Here is a 16,110-nt window from a genome sequence, read left to right as displayed (position 1 = left end):
GCTCCCATGCAGTCACTAGGGGACACATCCAGGACTCTAGGACTCTTCAGTACCCTGTACCACTAAGCAACCATGGTCTTTAGGTCAGGTATATGAAATCCATGGTTTTTGGGGTGGTGGTACTGGGGATTGAGCTCAGGGGCATGTGACCACTGAGCCACATCCCCAGCCCTATTTTATTTGTATTTAGAGAGAGAGAGAGTCTCAGTGAGTTGCTTAGGACCTCGCTGACTTTGAACTCGAAATCCTCCTGCCTCAGCCTCCCGGAGTCCCTGGGATGACAGGCATGTGCCACTGTGCCCAGCTGAAAGGCACTTTTGACTTAGGATAGTTTCAACTTCAGACATAACCCCAAGGTCAGTTGAGGAGCATCTGGGAGTTGAATGGGGCCCAGAGACACCATCCCCTCACAGGTGAACCAGGATTCAAATCACCACTGCAGAGGTTCTCTCTCGACAATCCTTCATTGTCAAGAATGAGCCTGGTACTGTCGATAGTAAAAGTGGAAGTTCCCCACATCTGCCACTGGTAAAAAGACACATTCCAACCAGTGGAATCCTAGCTCTTTTAGAGCAGTCACGAAACGTAGCTCCAGAAACTTCAAACCATTTTATCATTTTTATTTTATTTTATTTTATTTTTTACTTAGATGGCCTTTAATAGCTTTAATTTCCTGTTTCCAGCTACCTCCTCTCCCTCGGCACTGAACATCCCATTGGCAGTTTGAACTTTACAATTCAAAAGTCACTCCACTGTGGCCCCCTGCTCCAGTTCTACTAGCCCTACCCAGCTCCATTAACAATCTCCATCTGTACCAGGAGCTCCAGCCAGAAAGCTGGGGTCCATTCCTGATGCCTCCCCCAGCCTGCCACGTCCCATCAGTGACCAGTTCCCTCCACTAAACCTGCAAAAGGTAACAGGAACTCTCTCCATCTTCAACGTTATCATGGAGATAGATCTCTTGCCCAGATCACTGCCACAACCTCAGACTTGGCCATTCACCACAAAGAAGCCAGAGTGGTATTTGAAAAATGTAAGCCGTATCGTCTCACTCCCTACATTTTTTAATGATCGAGTCATAGGAAGTTGCATAGGATATACAAGCCTGCTTTACCCAGCTCCCCCTATCCTAAACCCTTTCATGACTCCTAGTGTCCTGTTGATAATATCCACTATCCTGCATTGGACCTCCAAAAGTCCTTAAAACTGTCCCCACAGCTTGCTGAGCGGCACCGCAGTGACCTCGCACAATTCTCCAGCTGAGCCAGCGTCTCCTAATACTGCTTCCAGCTTCTGCTAACCAGAACCCTTCCTTTTTCACCCACCTCCATTTCTCTAGTCCCAGTAACCCTTTTTAGCTTCCAGATCTCAGCCTTGTTATTCCTTCCAAAGTGGGCCTTGATTCCTCCAGCATTCAGGATCTTAGCATCCTGACTCTTTCCGCCCGAGCCTTTGTAGTCTACGCTGTTTGTGTCTCCCCGCCCCCCAACTTTTCACATTTGTGTCACCTCTAGACTTTCTGTGCAGTATGACCAGGACTTTGTCTGTTTGGGCTGTCACCACCAAGCCCACTGCCTGCACACAGTAGGTAGTTCAGACTGAATTTTATAGCTGTCCAGGTGTTAGTTCTGTTTCCATCAGGAAAGAAGTCAGGCCAGGCGCAGTGGCACACTTCTGTAATCCCAGCAGCTGGGGAGGCTGAGGCAAGAGGATGACGAGTTCAAAGCCAGCCTCAGCAATTTAGCAAGGCCTTAGGCAGCTCAGCCAGATCCTGTCTCTAAATTAAAAACCCAAAAGAGGGTTGTGGAAGCGGTCCAGTGTTCAAGCCTCTAGGTTCAATCCCCCGTACTAAAACGAAAGAAGATCCCTCTGGAAAGTCTCTGAATTTCAGCCTCTTTCTTTGTTTTCCTCCCCACTCCAATATCCATGAACTTGTTCTGTGCTCAGCCCAGTTCCAACAAGGCCATTTAATTTCCTCTTTGATTTGCCTTCCGTAACAGATTGTGACTTGTAATTCATTGAGCACACATGGAATCCTGAATATCTACTGATTACGTCCCCGAGCACCAAACTCATGGTAATAAGGACAGAGAAAAGATGTCATCTGTTGAGGAGAGCCTAGAAAGTGACTGTTTTTGGCGGAAAACTTGTTTTGTCTCATAGACTTGATCTTCACAGTCATTCATGAATGAGTAATGAACTCGGGGTAGATCATGAAGCATTCTCTTAACCCTCTCAACCACATTTGCTGAGGACTGAATAGAAAGAAAGTTACAAGAAGAGATGATGAAAGCTCTCAAAAGAAAAAATACGGTTGCTGTAACATACAACTCTTGAAGGCATGAAATTGGGCAATTCGTCTAGTTTACAATCAGTAGTTTCTCTGGCTTTAATCAGGAGTCACCTAAGTAATTTTCTTCTTGGCTTTTTAGTTTCAATGTCTATTTCTTATATTATTTTCCAACAGTAAATAAAAATTGAGGGCCATAGCTGAAGGTTCTTTTTTAACGAGAAGGAGCAGAAAAAAAAGATCTTGGTTTTGGTATGTAGCACACAGTTTTAATCTGAGGTTAGCAGCTTTGTTTTCTCCTCTCAAGGAATGGTTTAAAACATTTTACGTATGCTCATCTCCTTTCTTAATGGGTGATGAGCTGTCCTCAGGAAAGTTTTTAATGATGTAGAATAACTGGCAATTAAGTAGCACACTCAAAACAGGGCATTAAAAATAGCGATGCTGGCAATCGATGTCGCTAAGTACCACCGTGTTGAGATAGATGAGAGGGGAGAAACTCCCAGAAGTCAGTGCTCAGTGACTGGTGGAGGCCAGGTCTCTACGCCCAGAAGAACCTGCTGGTCCCAGCAGGCATCATGCAAGTCTGCTAAAGGAAAGCAGCCCTTGCTGCAGGCTTCCAGCCCAGCTTGTGTTCCACAGTGGCCGACATGGGTCCTGCAGAGTTGTTCCCAGCTGTTAGCACCACCTCCGGGTGGTGCATTGATCCATAGGCCCCTCCAGAGGTGGTGGGGTGCAGAGTTTCTTCTTTTTTGTTTGGTTTGCTTTTGCTTTTTCCGTCACTTTCTAACAGGTACACGTCAACATGAGGTACTTCCCTAACCTAAAAGTCAGTGAGGAGAGTTTTAGGAGGAGGAGCAGATGGTCAAAAACTTGCCAGCCCTGGTCTGTTTCCGTGGCCAGGGGAACATTCAGGGGCCTTGCTGGAGGCTTCTGCTGAACATCTCTTAAGACTTCTCTTCTTCCAAGAATAGCCCACCTCCTGTGCCTCCAGCAGAGATAATGTTAAGAGATCCTGCTAATAATACATTCCACCTTTCTTTGGGGGAGTTGGAATACTTCTTGTGTATTCAGCCCAGCAGTCAGAAGTAGAGAGTTAAGTTTTTGGGTTTTTTTTTTGTTTTTCTTTTTTTTCTTTTTTTCCAAGCATTCCAGCCAAAAGTGAAAGCTGTCTTGCTGAGCAAGAAGACAGCCCTTTAGGGGCTGGGATTGTGTGCGGCTCAGCGGTAGAGCACTCGCCTGGCACAGGCCGGGACCTGGGTCCGATCCTCAGCACCACATAAAAATAAAGGCATTGTGTTGTGTCCATCTACACCTGAAAAATAAATATTTAAAAAAGAAGGAGAAGTAGAGAGCCCTTTAGCAGACAACCCTGCAAACAGTGATGACCGCCTGTCATCTGCCGGGTGCTTTCAGGGCACTTGCTGCTGTGCTGGCCTTGGGGGAGCTCAGGCCAGGAGTTGGAGCGGGGCAGGAATAGGGTCCTCTGAGATGGTGTACCCAGCTCCTTGGCTTCTCCTTTCTCTCTCTCCCTTGCCTCAAGTGTCCTCATCAAGATCTGGGCACGACTCCATTACTTCAACGTCACGCTGTGACCCTGGCATGCCAGGACACGGGGGCCTTAGTTGATTGGGTTCAAGGGAACCCATTGATCCTTCCATTGTCCACAGTAGTCTGGACATTGCCTGGTGGGCTCCTGCATCCCACCGGAGAAGGCAAAGGCAGACTGCAGTCACGGGTGGGCTGAGTCACTGGTGGTGAGGCCACGCTCAAGGCCCATAGTAAATTAGTGGTGAGACCCATCGACTCAACCCCCAGTCCATACATTTGCTGTTCCTCTTAATTTCTTCTCAGTTCCTTTGGACAGTCCATAAAGCTCACGCTTCCTGTGCCTTCCTTTCAGATCTTTCTTGTGTTCCCGCTTTGCTGTAGACCCCTTTGTCTTTCTATTTTTCTTTTTTGGTACTAGAGATTGAGCCCGGGGCGCTTTACCATGGAGCTAGAAAACCCAGCTCTTTTTGTTTGTTTGATTTTTAAGCAGTTTCTCTCCAAATTACTAAGGCTGGCCTTGCATTTGCAATCCTCCTGCCTCAGCTTCCCAAGTTGACCCGATTGCAAACCCCTTTGTCATTTTTTAAGGGGCCAGTTCTTCAGTGTAGACGGCACCTTCCTGTTCTTCATAGGCCTGTGGCATCCCTGGCCCCAGACACTAAACGCTAGTAGTGATCCCCCTCTTGAAAGTAGCATTCTCAGTTCTGGACCCCCCAGGGTTGAGTAAGGGGTGCCCCAGAGGAGACCCAGCGGTGGAGGCTGGGCAGCCCCTTCCTCTCCCATCTAGCCCCGTGTTATCCATCACTCTTCTCACCCATCTAAAAGTCTGCTCAGGCCTCAGTGGGACCGATTCCCTGGTGGATTCAGGTATCTAATGAGTGCCCCCTGATACCTGCTAACTGTCCCAGGCACTGTTTGAGGAGCTGCGTGTCCCACGGTGACTAGTTTCCACCCCTATCTACCCTTTCCCGACCCTACTCCACCTTAATCTTTTACTTTCTTGCTGTGACAGAAGTGTGTCCACGTCACCCTTCAACCTTTACCCTGATGTCCTGCCCAGGGATCGAGCTTCTCCAAGACAATGGCCCTTTCTGTTTTTGTTTGTATCCCTCCTGGAGCTCAGTATGGTCATCTCCACATAGGAATTCAGCAATTGCTCCACTAGTGGACTGATCCAAGGACGTGGAGCTACCACCCAGGATATGCTTGTTTGTGCAACAGGAAGAAGGATTCTGCCACATCGTTCCTCTAATCTAAAGAGTCTGTCTGTCTTGTCTGCTCTCTGACTGTGATGGGGGAGCAGCATGGGCTGTATTGGGTGTCCCTGGTAACCAGTGACCTGGACATGTGTGCCAGGTAAAGTGGAATGGCTGGTGTGCTTGCTCCTGACCACCTGTGCACCCTTTGGGCCATTGCTTAAATAGCCTCCTAATTGTGGGGTTTTTGACCCACTTCTTTCCTTGCCCTGGTAGTGCCCTGAGGTGGAAGACGAATGAATGAGAACTAGAGTCAGCAAGAAGAAAAAGAAAGGGCACACACAACTGGGAAGTGTGTCTCGATAGAGAAATAGAAGTCTTTTTTATTATTTTATTTGTTTACTTTGAAAATTTCAACACACACACACACATCCTATCCCTTTAATAAATGAAAAATAAAAAATAATACATTTTCTGTAGAAAATGGAAATTGTATTTCTTTCACAGGAAAAAAAAAATAGCCAGGAAACTATCATGCTAAGTGAAATAAGCCAATCCCCAAAAAACAAAGGATGAATGAATGTTCTCCCTGATATGGGGATGCTGACTCACGATAAGGAGGGGCAGGAATAGAAGCTCATTGGATTACATCAAGGGGAATGAAGGAAATGGACGGGGCAGGGAATAGGAAAGACAATAGGATGAATCAGAACTTTCCTCGTTCATCTATGAATACACAACCAGCGTAACTCCACATCATGTGCAACCACAAGAATGGGAAGTTATACTCCATGTATGTATAACATGTCAAAATATACTCTACTGTCGTGTAGATCTAGAAAGATTTTTTTCTTTAATAAACTGAAAAAAAAAAGGAGATTTAAAAGGTAGCCAGAATAACATACTGACTCCACAGTGGGTTCATCACCTGAGTCCAACAGCTATCTACCTGGGGCCATCTTGCTTCATGAATATGCCACCAATTTCCCCTCCTCCCACCATATTGTTTTACAGCAGATCCCAACATCATATCCTATTATTGGTAACTACTTCGGTGTAAATCTCTTAAAAAAGAGATCTTTCAAAATTTGTCACAATATCATTACCGTATCTGAAAAAAAAAATTAGTAATTTTTTTAGATTTCCAGTCAGCCTTCCATGTTTACCACTGGAGAGATGTTTTCAACAGATCTGAAAAATGAGTCAAAAGTTACACCACCTTTGGGAAAAATGCTACAGATCAAACAGAGCTTTTTTTCTTACAGGGAAGGGGAATAAAGCAATGGGGAATTGGCTTCAGGGAGTAAGAACAAAATAGTTCTGCTCTTTGCCAGGTCAGGTGTCTGGCGCCTCCCCAAGCTCGCCCCCTGGTGGCAGGTGCGCATTGCCAAGGCCTCCGTTAACGCTTCAGGAATGTTCCTTTCATAACAGAACAGGGCTTTCTAAGTAGTTTAAAATTTGGCCACATGACAAAAAATGTGTGTAACAGAGGTTTTTTTAAGTGTTGATCAAGCACATAATTTAAAAGTCAGAATATTAAATAAACATCTCTGCCCTTTCTTCCAGCAGGCAACCCAGAGAACAGCTCTCCGCGCTCTGCCTGACAGGTACATTTTGTCATTTTTATGAACTATAAATTGCTTTATGAAACATCGAGCCCTATTTATTGTGGCATATAATTCATAATCGGATTTTGTCCCTAAAGTATCTGTGAACTGGGATGTTAAACATTTTGCATGCCTCGATCTGTCATGCATGTGTGGAGTTTATTACTGCAAAAATCGCCGTGTTGTATTTCACATAAAGTATGAAGAATCCCTCATTGTGCAATGAAACAAGAGAGAGGAAAACTTAGGGGGGAAGACCTGAATGGCGCTGTAAATCCTGAACTTTGGAATTGGTTGGGATCCGAGCTCATTTTTCAGCAATAAGTACTTCATTTATCGTGAGATGTTTTCTCCACTCTTTCCATATCCTCTCACGGGGAGGGATCTGTCTCTGGATGAGTCTTTCTTAAAGGACTTTGTGCACCCACCGTTCATGGTCCTGCACACCAGACTTCTCTCCTCCCTGCCGCCTCTTGTTTCTCCTGACCTTTGTTATGGAATGAGATGCATATAAATCTCATCAAAAGACACAAACTGCAGTAGACATCCTGGTTTGCCTAACAGGCTGCAAAGAGGTAGTCAAACAGGAATATGTAAATTGCTTTCTAGATTAAGACCAGCCTCTTGGGGAGTTTGGTTTTGGTTTTGTTGTTTCGATTCCTAAGGGTTGTGTGTATGGGTGTGTGTGTGTGTGTGTGTGTGTGTGTGTGTGGTGAAGATCAGGCCACTGTGTCTCCACAAGGGAAGTACATGCAGTGCTAGACACAGTGGGAGGAGATGTCCCCTCCCCCCCCCCCACCTCAGCATTGTCCAGAGAGCCTTCACCCCTCCCTCCCTTCCTTTGGAGCTCCTTTTATGTGGAATGAGCAATCATTGACTGTGGGAGTCGGGTCAGTTCAGTGCCTCTTCACGGTAAAACCTGTCACTTAGAAGAACCACCTGGTGCACATGGGTGAGAGCTTTTCTTTCCTCCCGGGTGGCAGGCTGAACCTGAGCGTGTTTATTTCCCGTGAAAAGCTTTCCCCATGACAACCACACCAGCCTGCCGGTTCCAAGACTGACAGGCACATGGTCTTCTGGAATTGCTTTGGGGATTTTTCACAAAAGCTGATGACGGAGCCTTGGAGTCTGTGGGTAGGGAGGAAGAGAGACACTGGATCAAAACTCATTTAGGGAATGACACAAGAATTCTTTTCCTAGACATATGTCTTGTTTCCTTTTGACTTCTCTTTGTAAGTAAGCAGTTCCTTCAACGAAATTCACTGGGAAGCAAGACAACCCCGTTAATATACTAAAAAAATCGAATTTCACCCTCTAGATAAGTGAAATTTACACTCAAAATGCCACTATGAACAGGGCTCTAGGGTCAATAGCCAGGCTCACACCTGTAATCCCAGTGGCTCCAGAGGCTGAGGTAGGAGGATCGCAAGTTCAAAGCCAGCCTCCACAACTTAGCAAGGCCTGAGCAACTTAGCAGGATTGTGTCTCAAAAGAAAAAAAACAAAAGAAGAAGAAGAAGGAGCTGGGGTTGTGGCTCAGTGGTTAAGCACCCCTGGATTCTATCCCTGGTACCAAAAAAAAAAAAAAAATGCCATTTTGAACTTTAGTAGAAGAAACCAAAAATTATTTTACGAAAATAAAAGATACGGTTGCAAATATAAAGACGGTTTCTCAGAAGCTAGGACTGATATATTCAAAAGCCTTCCTAAATGATACATGACTTCATGGTGGGTAGGAAGTGTACATGTGTGTTAATGATGAGCAACGTATTCCCTTTGAGTTTTTCTGAGATTCTCATTTGAACCTCTTGCCAAGCCGGTCACCTGCACAGAAGCAGAGGCTCCACGGTCACTACTCTTCTTCTCAATTTCTCTAACTTCACATATAATAAGGTGGATTTTCACTGCCATCCAGCAGTTTTTCTGTTCAGAATTGGGGAGCTGGCTCATTTCAGATGAATTGGCTTTGCCTGCTCTTCTAATCCTGCAGCTGGGTGAGGCTGTCTTCTCTGTGTTTATTCTGTGTTTTCTGCTAATCCGGGGCTGTGGAAGTAACTTCCATCGCAGATAGCATTTGTAGTCATTTGAAGAAACAATTCAAACTCTTTCTCAAAATAATAACTCAAAAACACCTATTGAATTAACTGGATTCATATTTTCTAGTTCTTTAAATAAAGAACATTAATTTAACACGTAACAGATGTCATTTTCTGCCATGTTACTTACTCTTTCAAATAAACCAGTATTTTCTGGAAAGCGGATCACTGTGACCCGGGGTCAGGCCCCTGTGTGACTTGCCTCATATTCTGCCTGCCAGAGGAACCCCATTGAAGGAGCGGAACTGAGTCAAGGCCCCCCAGGCCTGGGATTCCCGGGCCCTCGTGTCTCGGGCTGCTTAGAGCTGGTATTCACCTATGGTGTGTTCATTTACATAAGCTCTTCTGGTTTCCTTAAATATTATTGTTTTCAGCCTATTATCACCTCTTTCTTAAAATTCCGTAAAGATTTGGCAGTACTTTTATATTTATCCTCGAAAAAGAAAGCACTTTTCAGACCTCAAACTGTGTTTTGTGAGTCCTGTGATTCTAGGATCAGGCAGGAAAGCCACGATTGGCTCTTGCCAGGCCACCAAGGGTTCCTCGTCCACCCCGAGCCTGAAGGTCCTGCACATCCGCTCCATTCACCCTCAACCTCGACTCCCCGTGAACACAGGGGTGTTTACACAAGGTGTTACAAGATGTGCATCTTGGGAATGAACTAGGATTTGGTCAACAGGGTGGACGGAGGCTGGGAGCTGGGCTTGTGGGAAGGCAGCTATAGCCTTCCCGTCGGAGGACCTGGCCCACCGTAGACAGCTGCAGGGAAGGGAAAGAGTTGCAGCTCCCATTCCCTCCTTCAGGGCTGATGAGACTGTCATCCCTCTGGGGTTAGAGAATGTGTAGATGTCCTCTGAAAGCGGATAGTGTCTATCTTTTCATTCCTCCAAAGATTCTTGGTTGATTTTTGTAAAAAGACTTTCTAGCACACGTTCGATATCTGGTAGTTCAGACTGTGTGCTTTCTTAAATTGTATTTATTTTTTAACTGACAGATAAAATCATGAAAATGCTAGGTATATATGGAGTGCTTTGTGATATGTCAATACGCACATACGTTGTGATGTTTAAATCAAGCTAAGCAATATCTACTCAAACATTTGTCATTTATTGATGTTGAAAACATTCAAGATCCTTCCACTTTTCTTGAAGTATGCAGTACATGATTGTTTCTGAGGTCACCCTTCTGTGCAGTACTTTTTCCTTATACCCCCCCTTGATCAATAATAGACCGTATGGATTAAAGTTCAGAAAGCCTTATAATCAATAATCAATATATACTCTCAAAAAATTTAAACTGTGATATTTCTGTTATCTAAAATTTAAAGCCATCTTTAAACCACCCCCTCCCCCCAAAAAAATCCTTTTTGCCTTATTTGGTTTTTGCCTGAGGAGTGGGATTCATTGATGGTCAGTCAAAATAGCCAAAGTACATTGCAGGTTGAAGCTGGATCTCAACAAAAAAGCCAAGTATGGGCTTCAGCCCAGCTGGCCTGGGCGCCCACCCTGCAGTCACAGAATCAGTTATGTGAGGGTGCGACGGGAGGGGTTTTGTTCTTTTCTACTCCTGACTATTGATTGTTTTTTCATCTGTTTTATATTTTTGAGAGTCAGCTGGCCTACCAGAGACCCACCAATGCTCCCACATAATGACCTCAGCAGATGTCCTGGGCAGGGCAAGGTGACCAAATTTTTGATGTAATACACAAGCCAATTACAAGAGCATCTCAGTTTGCTAAGGGACACTCTCCCTCTTGCCTATTCACCCCGTATAACCTCTAAAGCATTTCCTTCTTACGGCTGATGGTATTTGATGCTGGGAGGGAGAGGCAGGGAAAGAGAGATGAATGGTGTGAGGTTCATTTATAAAGGTGTGTCTTTGGCGTGGACGCTGCACCCCACAAGCTGCCGCATCACCAGTAACGTGGAAAATATGCAAACTGCTGTTAGGAAGAAGGAAGGGTGTGTGTGCGGCATACGAAGTGCCTTGAATACGATTAACTTCCCTTCCCACGTAGTAAATAGTAGATAACTCCGATCAGAAAAGGGATTCGTGTGATTTATCAAGCTGAGCGACTGCATTTGCAGAGAAGCTGGAGGTCAATCTTGAAATCTAGGGCCAGAGGAGCAGGAGAAAATTGCCAGGCCTAAGAAGTTAATCATAGCCTGGGACTGCTTCCATCTGTCTCAGGGTGACAGGGCTGCTGCACGGAGAGCCGGCATGCTTTATAGCAGCAGATCAGGAATTAATATTTTCTGCAAAACCTCAAGCATCATTTGCAGTAACTTGGGTTTTATAAAAATGGAGCATAATTTTGTATGAATAAATCACATTCAGCTAGAAATATAGGAGGCTGGAAAAAATTGCACTTGATATAAAAAAAAAAGAGGGGGAAGGGATGAGCAGGAAAGCCAGCATGAACATAGTTGTTGAAGCGATGGCCCTCTTGGAGGACACAAATGGCCGAGTGGTTAAATTGTGCATATAATCATCTTCTGAAATGTCAGTCTGCAACTCGGGCAATGGCTGTGTTTTTATAGCCTTGGAGATGCATCGCCAGACTGTAACCTGTCTGCCCATCTGGCAATATCTCAGGTCCAAGATCCATTTATATTGAAATCCAAACAACTGCCATTGATTTATTCATTTATTCCACAAATATTTGCTGAGCACATCCGGCATACTCTGTGGGGTGCTGTGCTGGAGCTGGGGATGTGGTGGCTGGGAGGCCCCCAAGCCCATGGCTTTACCAGCCAGAGGGGCCTTGACCTGGCGAGGAGAAGGGTTCCTTCAGACTCATGTATTTGCTCGTCTCCATTTTGCCCTTTCCCTAATCAATCTCATGCATGGAATCTCTTTTTCCATTAGGGAGAAGAGAATAATATTAAGTAAATGGGAAATAGCCGATCATTAAGGGATTTCACCTCCACATAAGTAGAAGAATGTGAAATTGTCTGTGTCCGGGAGCAGGACCAGAGTGGCACCATAGCCAACAGGGAAGGCAGGTGGCACCTGATTGGCAGGATGGGGGCTTTGCAGTCAGCTCCATCTCCTAGTCAAGTGGACCACCCTCAACAGAGCTGAGAGAGTGTGTTGGGGAGGGGGCCCTAGCCCAGAAGTGTACCTTCTGGGTACCGTTTTACCAGTCCCTGGCAATGAGAGATGGAGGTCGGAGCTGACAGGTACTACTGTAGTTTATTTCCTATTTAAGGGCCAAAATAAGAAAGTTTGAAATCCCAGCCTCAACATTGTTAAGGTGGCGCTATATCAACCCTGCCCCGGAGGCCCGTGTTCCAGTCTCTCCAAAGCGAGGGAGTCCTTGTAACTGTGCTGGGTACACCCTGTGAATACCAAGTTTTTAAAGAGCTTCAGAGTGTTGGAGCACTGTCCCCTGAGCTGTCTTCATTCTGTCATCTGCACAGCAACCCTGAGAGAGACAGAGGAGCCATCTTCTAGGTAAGAGCACTGAGCTGCAGACAGATAGTGGAGCTCATCCAGGGCCACGCAGGAGCAAGAGACCGAGCCGGGACTAGACCCCAGATCCTCTGACTCCTTCTCCTTGGTGCAGCAACACAGCAGGTGGGGCACCCTCAGAGGCAGGTGGCCTGGGCCGGGTTCCGCATCCGCACATTGTTTCTGCCTTGGTTGTCCTTTTGTCCCCAGCCTTGTCACCGTACCTAGCAATCACTCCTTTGATAAATGAGAGAAAGCAATGAACAAATGAACGAACCAACTAAGCCAGTGCTTTGTGGTTAATTGAAGGTACCTTTGGGCTTAAAGTAGAAAATACTTTTGTGGAGCTGGCCATGCGTCACGGCCGCGGCTGCCTCGGGACGGGGAGACTGACAGGCAGCACTTATCACGAAGGGTCCAAGCAGGCAGGTGTTTTAGAGCGTTTTACAATCAGGAAACACCACCGATTGTCACAGATGTGGGGGTGGGGGGGCCGGACGATTAGAAAAATAATGAGTCCAAGAGCAAGCAGGAAAGTCTCAAATATGTAAAAGATCCAAACTACCCAGTGCAATTAAATTAGAGGGAGATTGAGATAGAAACGAGTGACAAAAAATAATGACGCTGGTGCTTCACAGAGGTTTTTGTACCCAGAAGAGGTGGGGTCAGATGACCTTGCCCCCGCCCCCCTCTTGTCCCCTGTTAATTTCTGCTTCCTGCAGCGACAGGACTTAAAGCCTGTCGTGTTATTTCCACCGATTATTCACGCTTCTTTTTCCCCTTGATTCATTCAATGAATATTTTAGAGTCCTGAACCCATAGAATGGGTCAGCCATCGCGCGGGTCTTTGTGGAAGACACCAGAATTCCCGGCCAATGATTCCACTCCCAAGGAGTGTCCGGTGTGGTGGAGACACGCAGGCACAGATATTAAACGCGGTGCATGCTCAGATGTTGCCAGGTACATAAATAGTCCTGGGTCCTGTCAGAACCGTCCTGTGTCAGGCGGTACACTGAACCTCCCAAGAAACCCCTCACCACTCAAGAAGAAATTCAACACGAAGGCCTTCAAGAGAGGATGTTGTCAGTGAAATTCCACATCCCTGCATGTCCCAATCCACTTCCCTAAAGCCAGATGGGTCGGAGTTCCCAGATGCGTGCAGGAGTCAGTGCTCCTAGCTGCTTCAGTCACACACACACACACACACACACACACACACACACACACAACACACATGCGTCAAGTGTGAGGAAATAACTGTGGATTAAAGATGCAGGGACAGCATTGCAGTGCTCCCGGAATGCAGGGGATGGGGACTGGGAAGGGGCATTTTAAGTAGCGTGTGATAGATGGTTGTGCCCGTGACCCAGGGATGGAGGAGTGGCAGACATGAGCAGGGCTGGGCTGCAGGGTGGTCAGGGAGTGCAAGTCCTGGCTTCTGTGGTGGGGCGGGCACCTGAAGGGACAGTGGCTGGAGCTGTAAACAGCACCAGGGAGCAGGGCAGGAGACTTCCTTGGCCCTGAAGCATATCCTTCAAGTGTGGATCAAGCCTCGTCTTCCAGGGACACCTTACCTAGCCACTCACTGGCTCCTAGTCCATCAGCGCCTCATGGTCCTCTGCTGGCTCAGTGTATTGATGTCCCAGCCATTCCTGAGGCAGGAACCTTGTCCTGAACAGTAGGTAGGACTTTGTACAAAATCCTCCCTTTACTGCATGCCTTTCAAACAAGACAGACCAAGAATGAAGATTATGCCCTTCAACTCTGCTCTCATGATAAAAAGGGAAAAAGAAAAACCCACAACTTTCTGTTCCTCCTCTCTCCTTTCTTTACAAGACATCGCCGAGCAGGCGTGGGACTTCAGATCCTTGAACCTGCGGCTGGAATTGACTTTGCATAAAGTATTTACCCATCTGAGTCTTGACTTCCTCGTGGCATGCACAGGATGATGATAAATACCCATTCTGCAGGTGTAGGGACATCAGGTGAGGTAACTTCTAGAAAAGGTGCTTCGTTCCTCTTCCACATGCTAATAATTACCCTGTTGCACCTAAGAAACACCCTCATCCACACACCGGAAGATGCTCTCTAACGTAGTCCTCTCCTAGGCTTAAAAAAAAAAGTGTGAAAAGTAGTAGAATGTTAAAATACAAGAAACAACTGGTAAATAAGAGTTTGGCATCTTTTCAGATGGACATTCTCGGAAAACAAATGTCAACAGATCCCAAGAAATGTCCTTTGCTGATTCTCACCCGTCCCTGCTTTGTAACCTGCTCTAATCCAGCTTCTCCTCCCCTGAAAGCTGAGCCCTGGGACCTGAGAGAGCTTCACGTGTGCCTCTCCGTGGCCACCACCCGTCTCGCCACCCCGTCTTTCTACTCCATGCCCTGGAAGGCTCAATCCTGGCTCACTTCCTGATGCTCTTCCAGCTGGTCTCCAAAGAATCGGCTACATTTTATTATTTCCAAGCAAATAATACTTATTTCAAAAGCAAACAGCATGTCAGGTGCAATGGCCCACACCTGTAACCCCAGCAGCTCTGGAGGCTGAGGCAGGAGGATCACGAGTTCAAAGCCAGCCTCAGCAAAAGCCAGGTGCTAAGCAACTCAGTGAGACCCTCTCACTAAATAAAATACAAAATAGGGCTGGGGATGTGACTCAGTGGTCAAGTGCCCCTGAATTCAATCTCCAGTACCCAACCCTCCCCAAAAAAGCATACAATAATCTACAGATAGCAGGGGAAATGTGGGTGCAGCATTGTCTGGGGGGCATAGAGCCCACCCAGTGCTGGATGAGCTGCTCGGCAGGGCTCCCCTCTCTAATAGGATGCTGTGGCATCCATCTGCATTCGCAGAGATACAGATCCTCAGCCTCACTGCTCCTACAGGGAAGTCACATAAGTGTCCCTCACAGCCCTTTAGTGACTGTTAGCTCTGGAGGCTGCATTAATAGGACATTAACAAGGAGAACAAACCAGGCTGTCAGGTCTAAAACCCAGCTTTTAAAGAGCCTCTATAGTACTCATTTCCACAATAAAACAGAATGGTTCCAGAGAAGCCATTGAGTCCTATCAGGTAAATAATACACATTTTAAAAAGTCCCAAACATGTACTTTACACAATAGAAGAGGGCAGACCAGAAGAAGTTACAGTCTTTTGAGTAAATAAATAACGAGTTGTATAAAGCTACTAATTGCCCTTTAAAAGGTTTAGTGTGCTTGGGAACACTTGAGGATTAATATGGACTTGCTGCCTGTCGTCTAGCCAAGGAGGAGGTGGCAGGAGGGGCCCCTGGGTGAGAACAAGTTTTAACCCTTGTAGTTAATGCCACAGTTGCCACGCGCCTGCAGGAGGGGTCAGGGTGACGTGAGCCGGGGACTACTTAGAAGAGTCTGGCCTCTTTGTAAGAAAGCAGTAGTATGTTGGTTGCTCGCCACCGTGAGTGCCCTCAATGCCACTTAATAGTGCACTTGAATGTTTAAGATGTGTGATGTGTAATTTGCCACAATAAAAAAGCATTAAAAGAGCTGGACACAGTGGCACATGCCTGTAATCCTGGCGGCTTGGGAGGCTGAAGCAGGAGAATGGCGAGTTCAAAGGCAGCCTCAGCAAAAGCAAGGCCCTAAGCAACTCAGTGAGACCCTGTCTCTACATAAAACCCAAAATAGGGCTGGGGATGCCGCTCAGTGGTTGAGTGCCTCTGAGTTCAATCCCTGGTCCCCACCCCCCTAAAACAAAAGCATGAAAAGAAAATAATGAATGGATAGCTCTGCAGATACAACTTGAGCAGCCCTCATCCAAAACTCGAAATCCAAATTGTTCCAAAAGCCAGAACTGTCTGGAGTGCCACTGTCACACCAAGTGGAAAACTCCACACCATAAAACTGTTTCATGCATAATGTTATTCATAATAGTCTAT

At 46.3% G+C, this 16,110-nt stretch overlaps 1 protein-coding gene across 4 annotated transcripts in view; it reads left to right on the top strand.

Annotated features, from left to right (window-relative positions):
* Positions 1-16,110, top strand: part of Aff3 (ALF transcription elongation factor 3) — a 493,397-nt gene that overhangs the window by 395,459 nt on the left and 81,828 nt on the right. For 3 of the 4 annotated variants that reach the window (XM_078028559.1, XM_078028558.1, XM_021734015.3), the window contains one exon: positions 6,604-6,644. In XM_078028559.1, the coding sequence (XP_077884685.1) occupies positions 6,604-6,644 (41 nt within the window). The remainder of the gene's footprint in view (positions 1-6,603; positions 6,645-16,110) is intronic. The other variant, XM_078028556.1, reaches the window with a different exon arrangement.

The sequence above is a fragment of the Ictidomys tridecemlineatus genome, chromosome 12, assembly GCF_052094955.1.
Source record: "Ictidomys tridecemlineatus isolate mIctTri1 chromosome 12, mIctTri1.hap1, whole genome shotgun sequence".
NCBI classification, from domain to species: Eukaryota; Metazoa; Chordata; class Mammalia; order Rodentia; family Sciuridae; genus Ictidomys; species Ictidomys tridecemlineatus.
The sequence above is the reverse complement of the archived record's forward strand: the minus strand, read 5'-3'. Positions and strand labels throughout refer to the sequence as shown.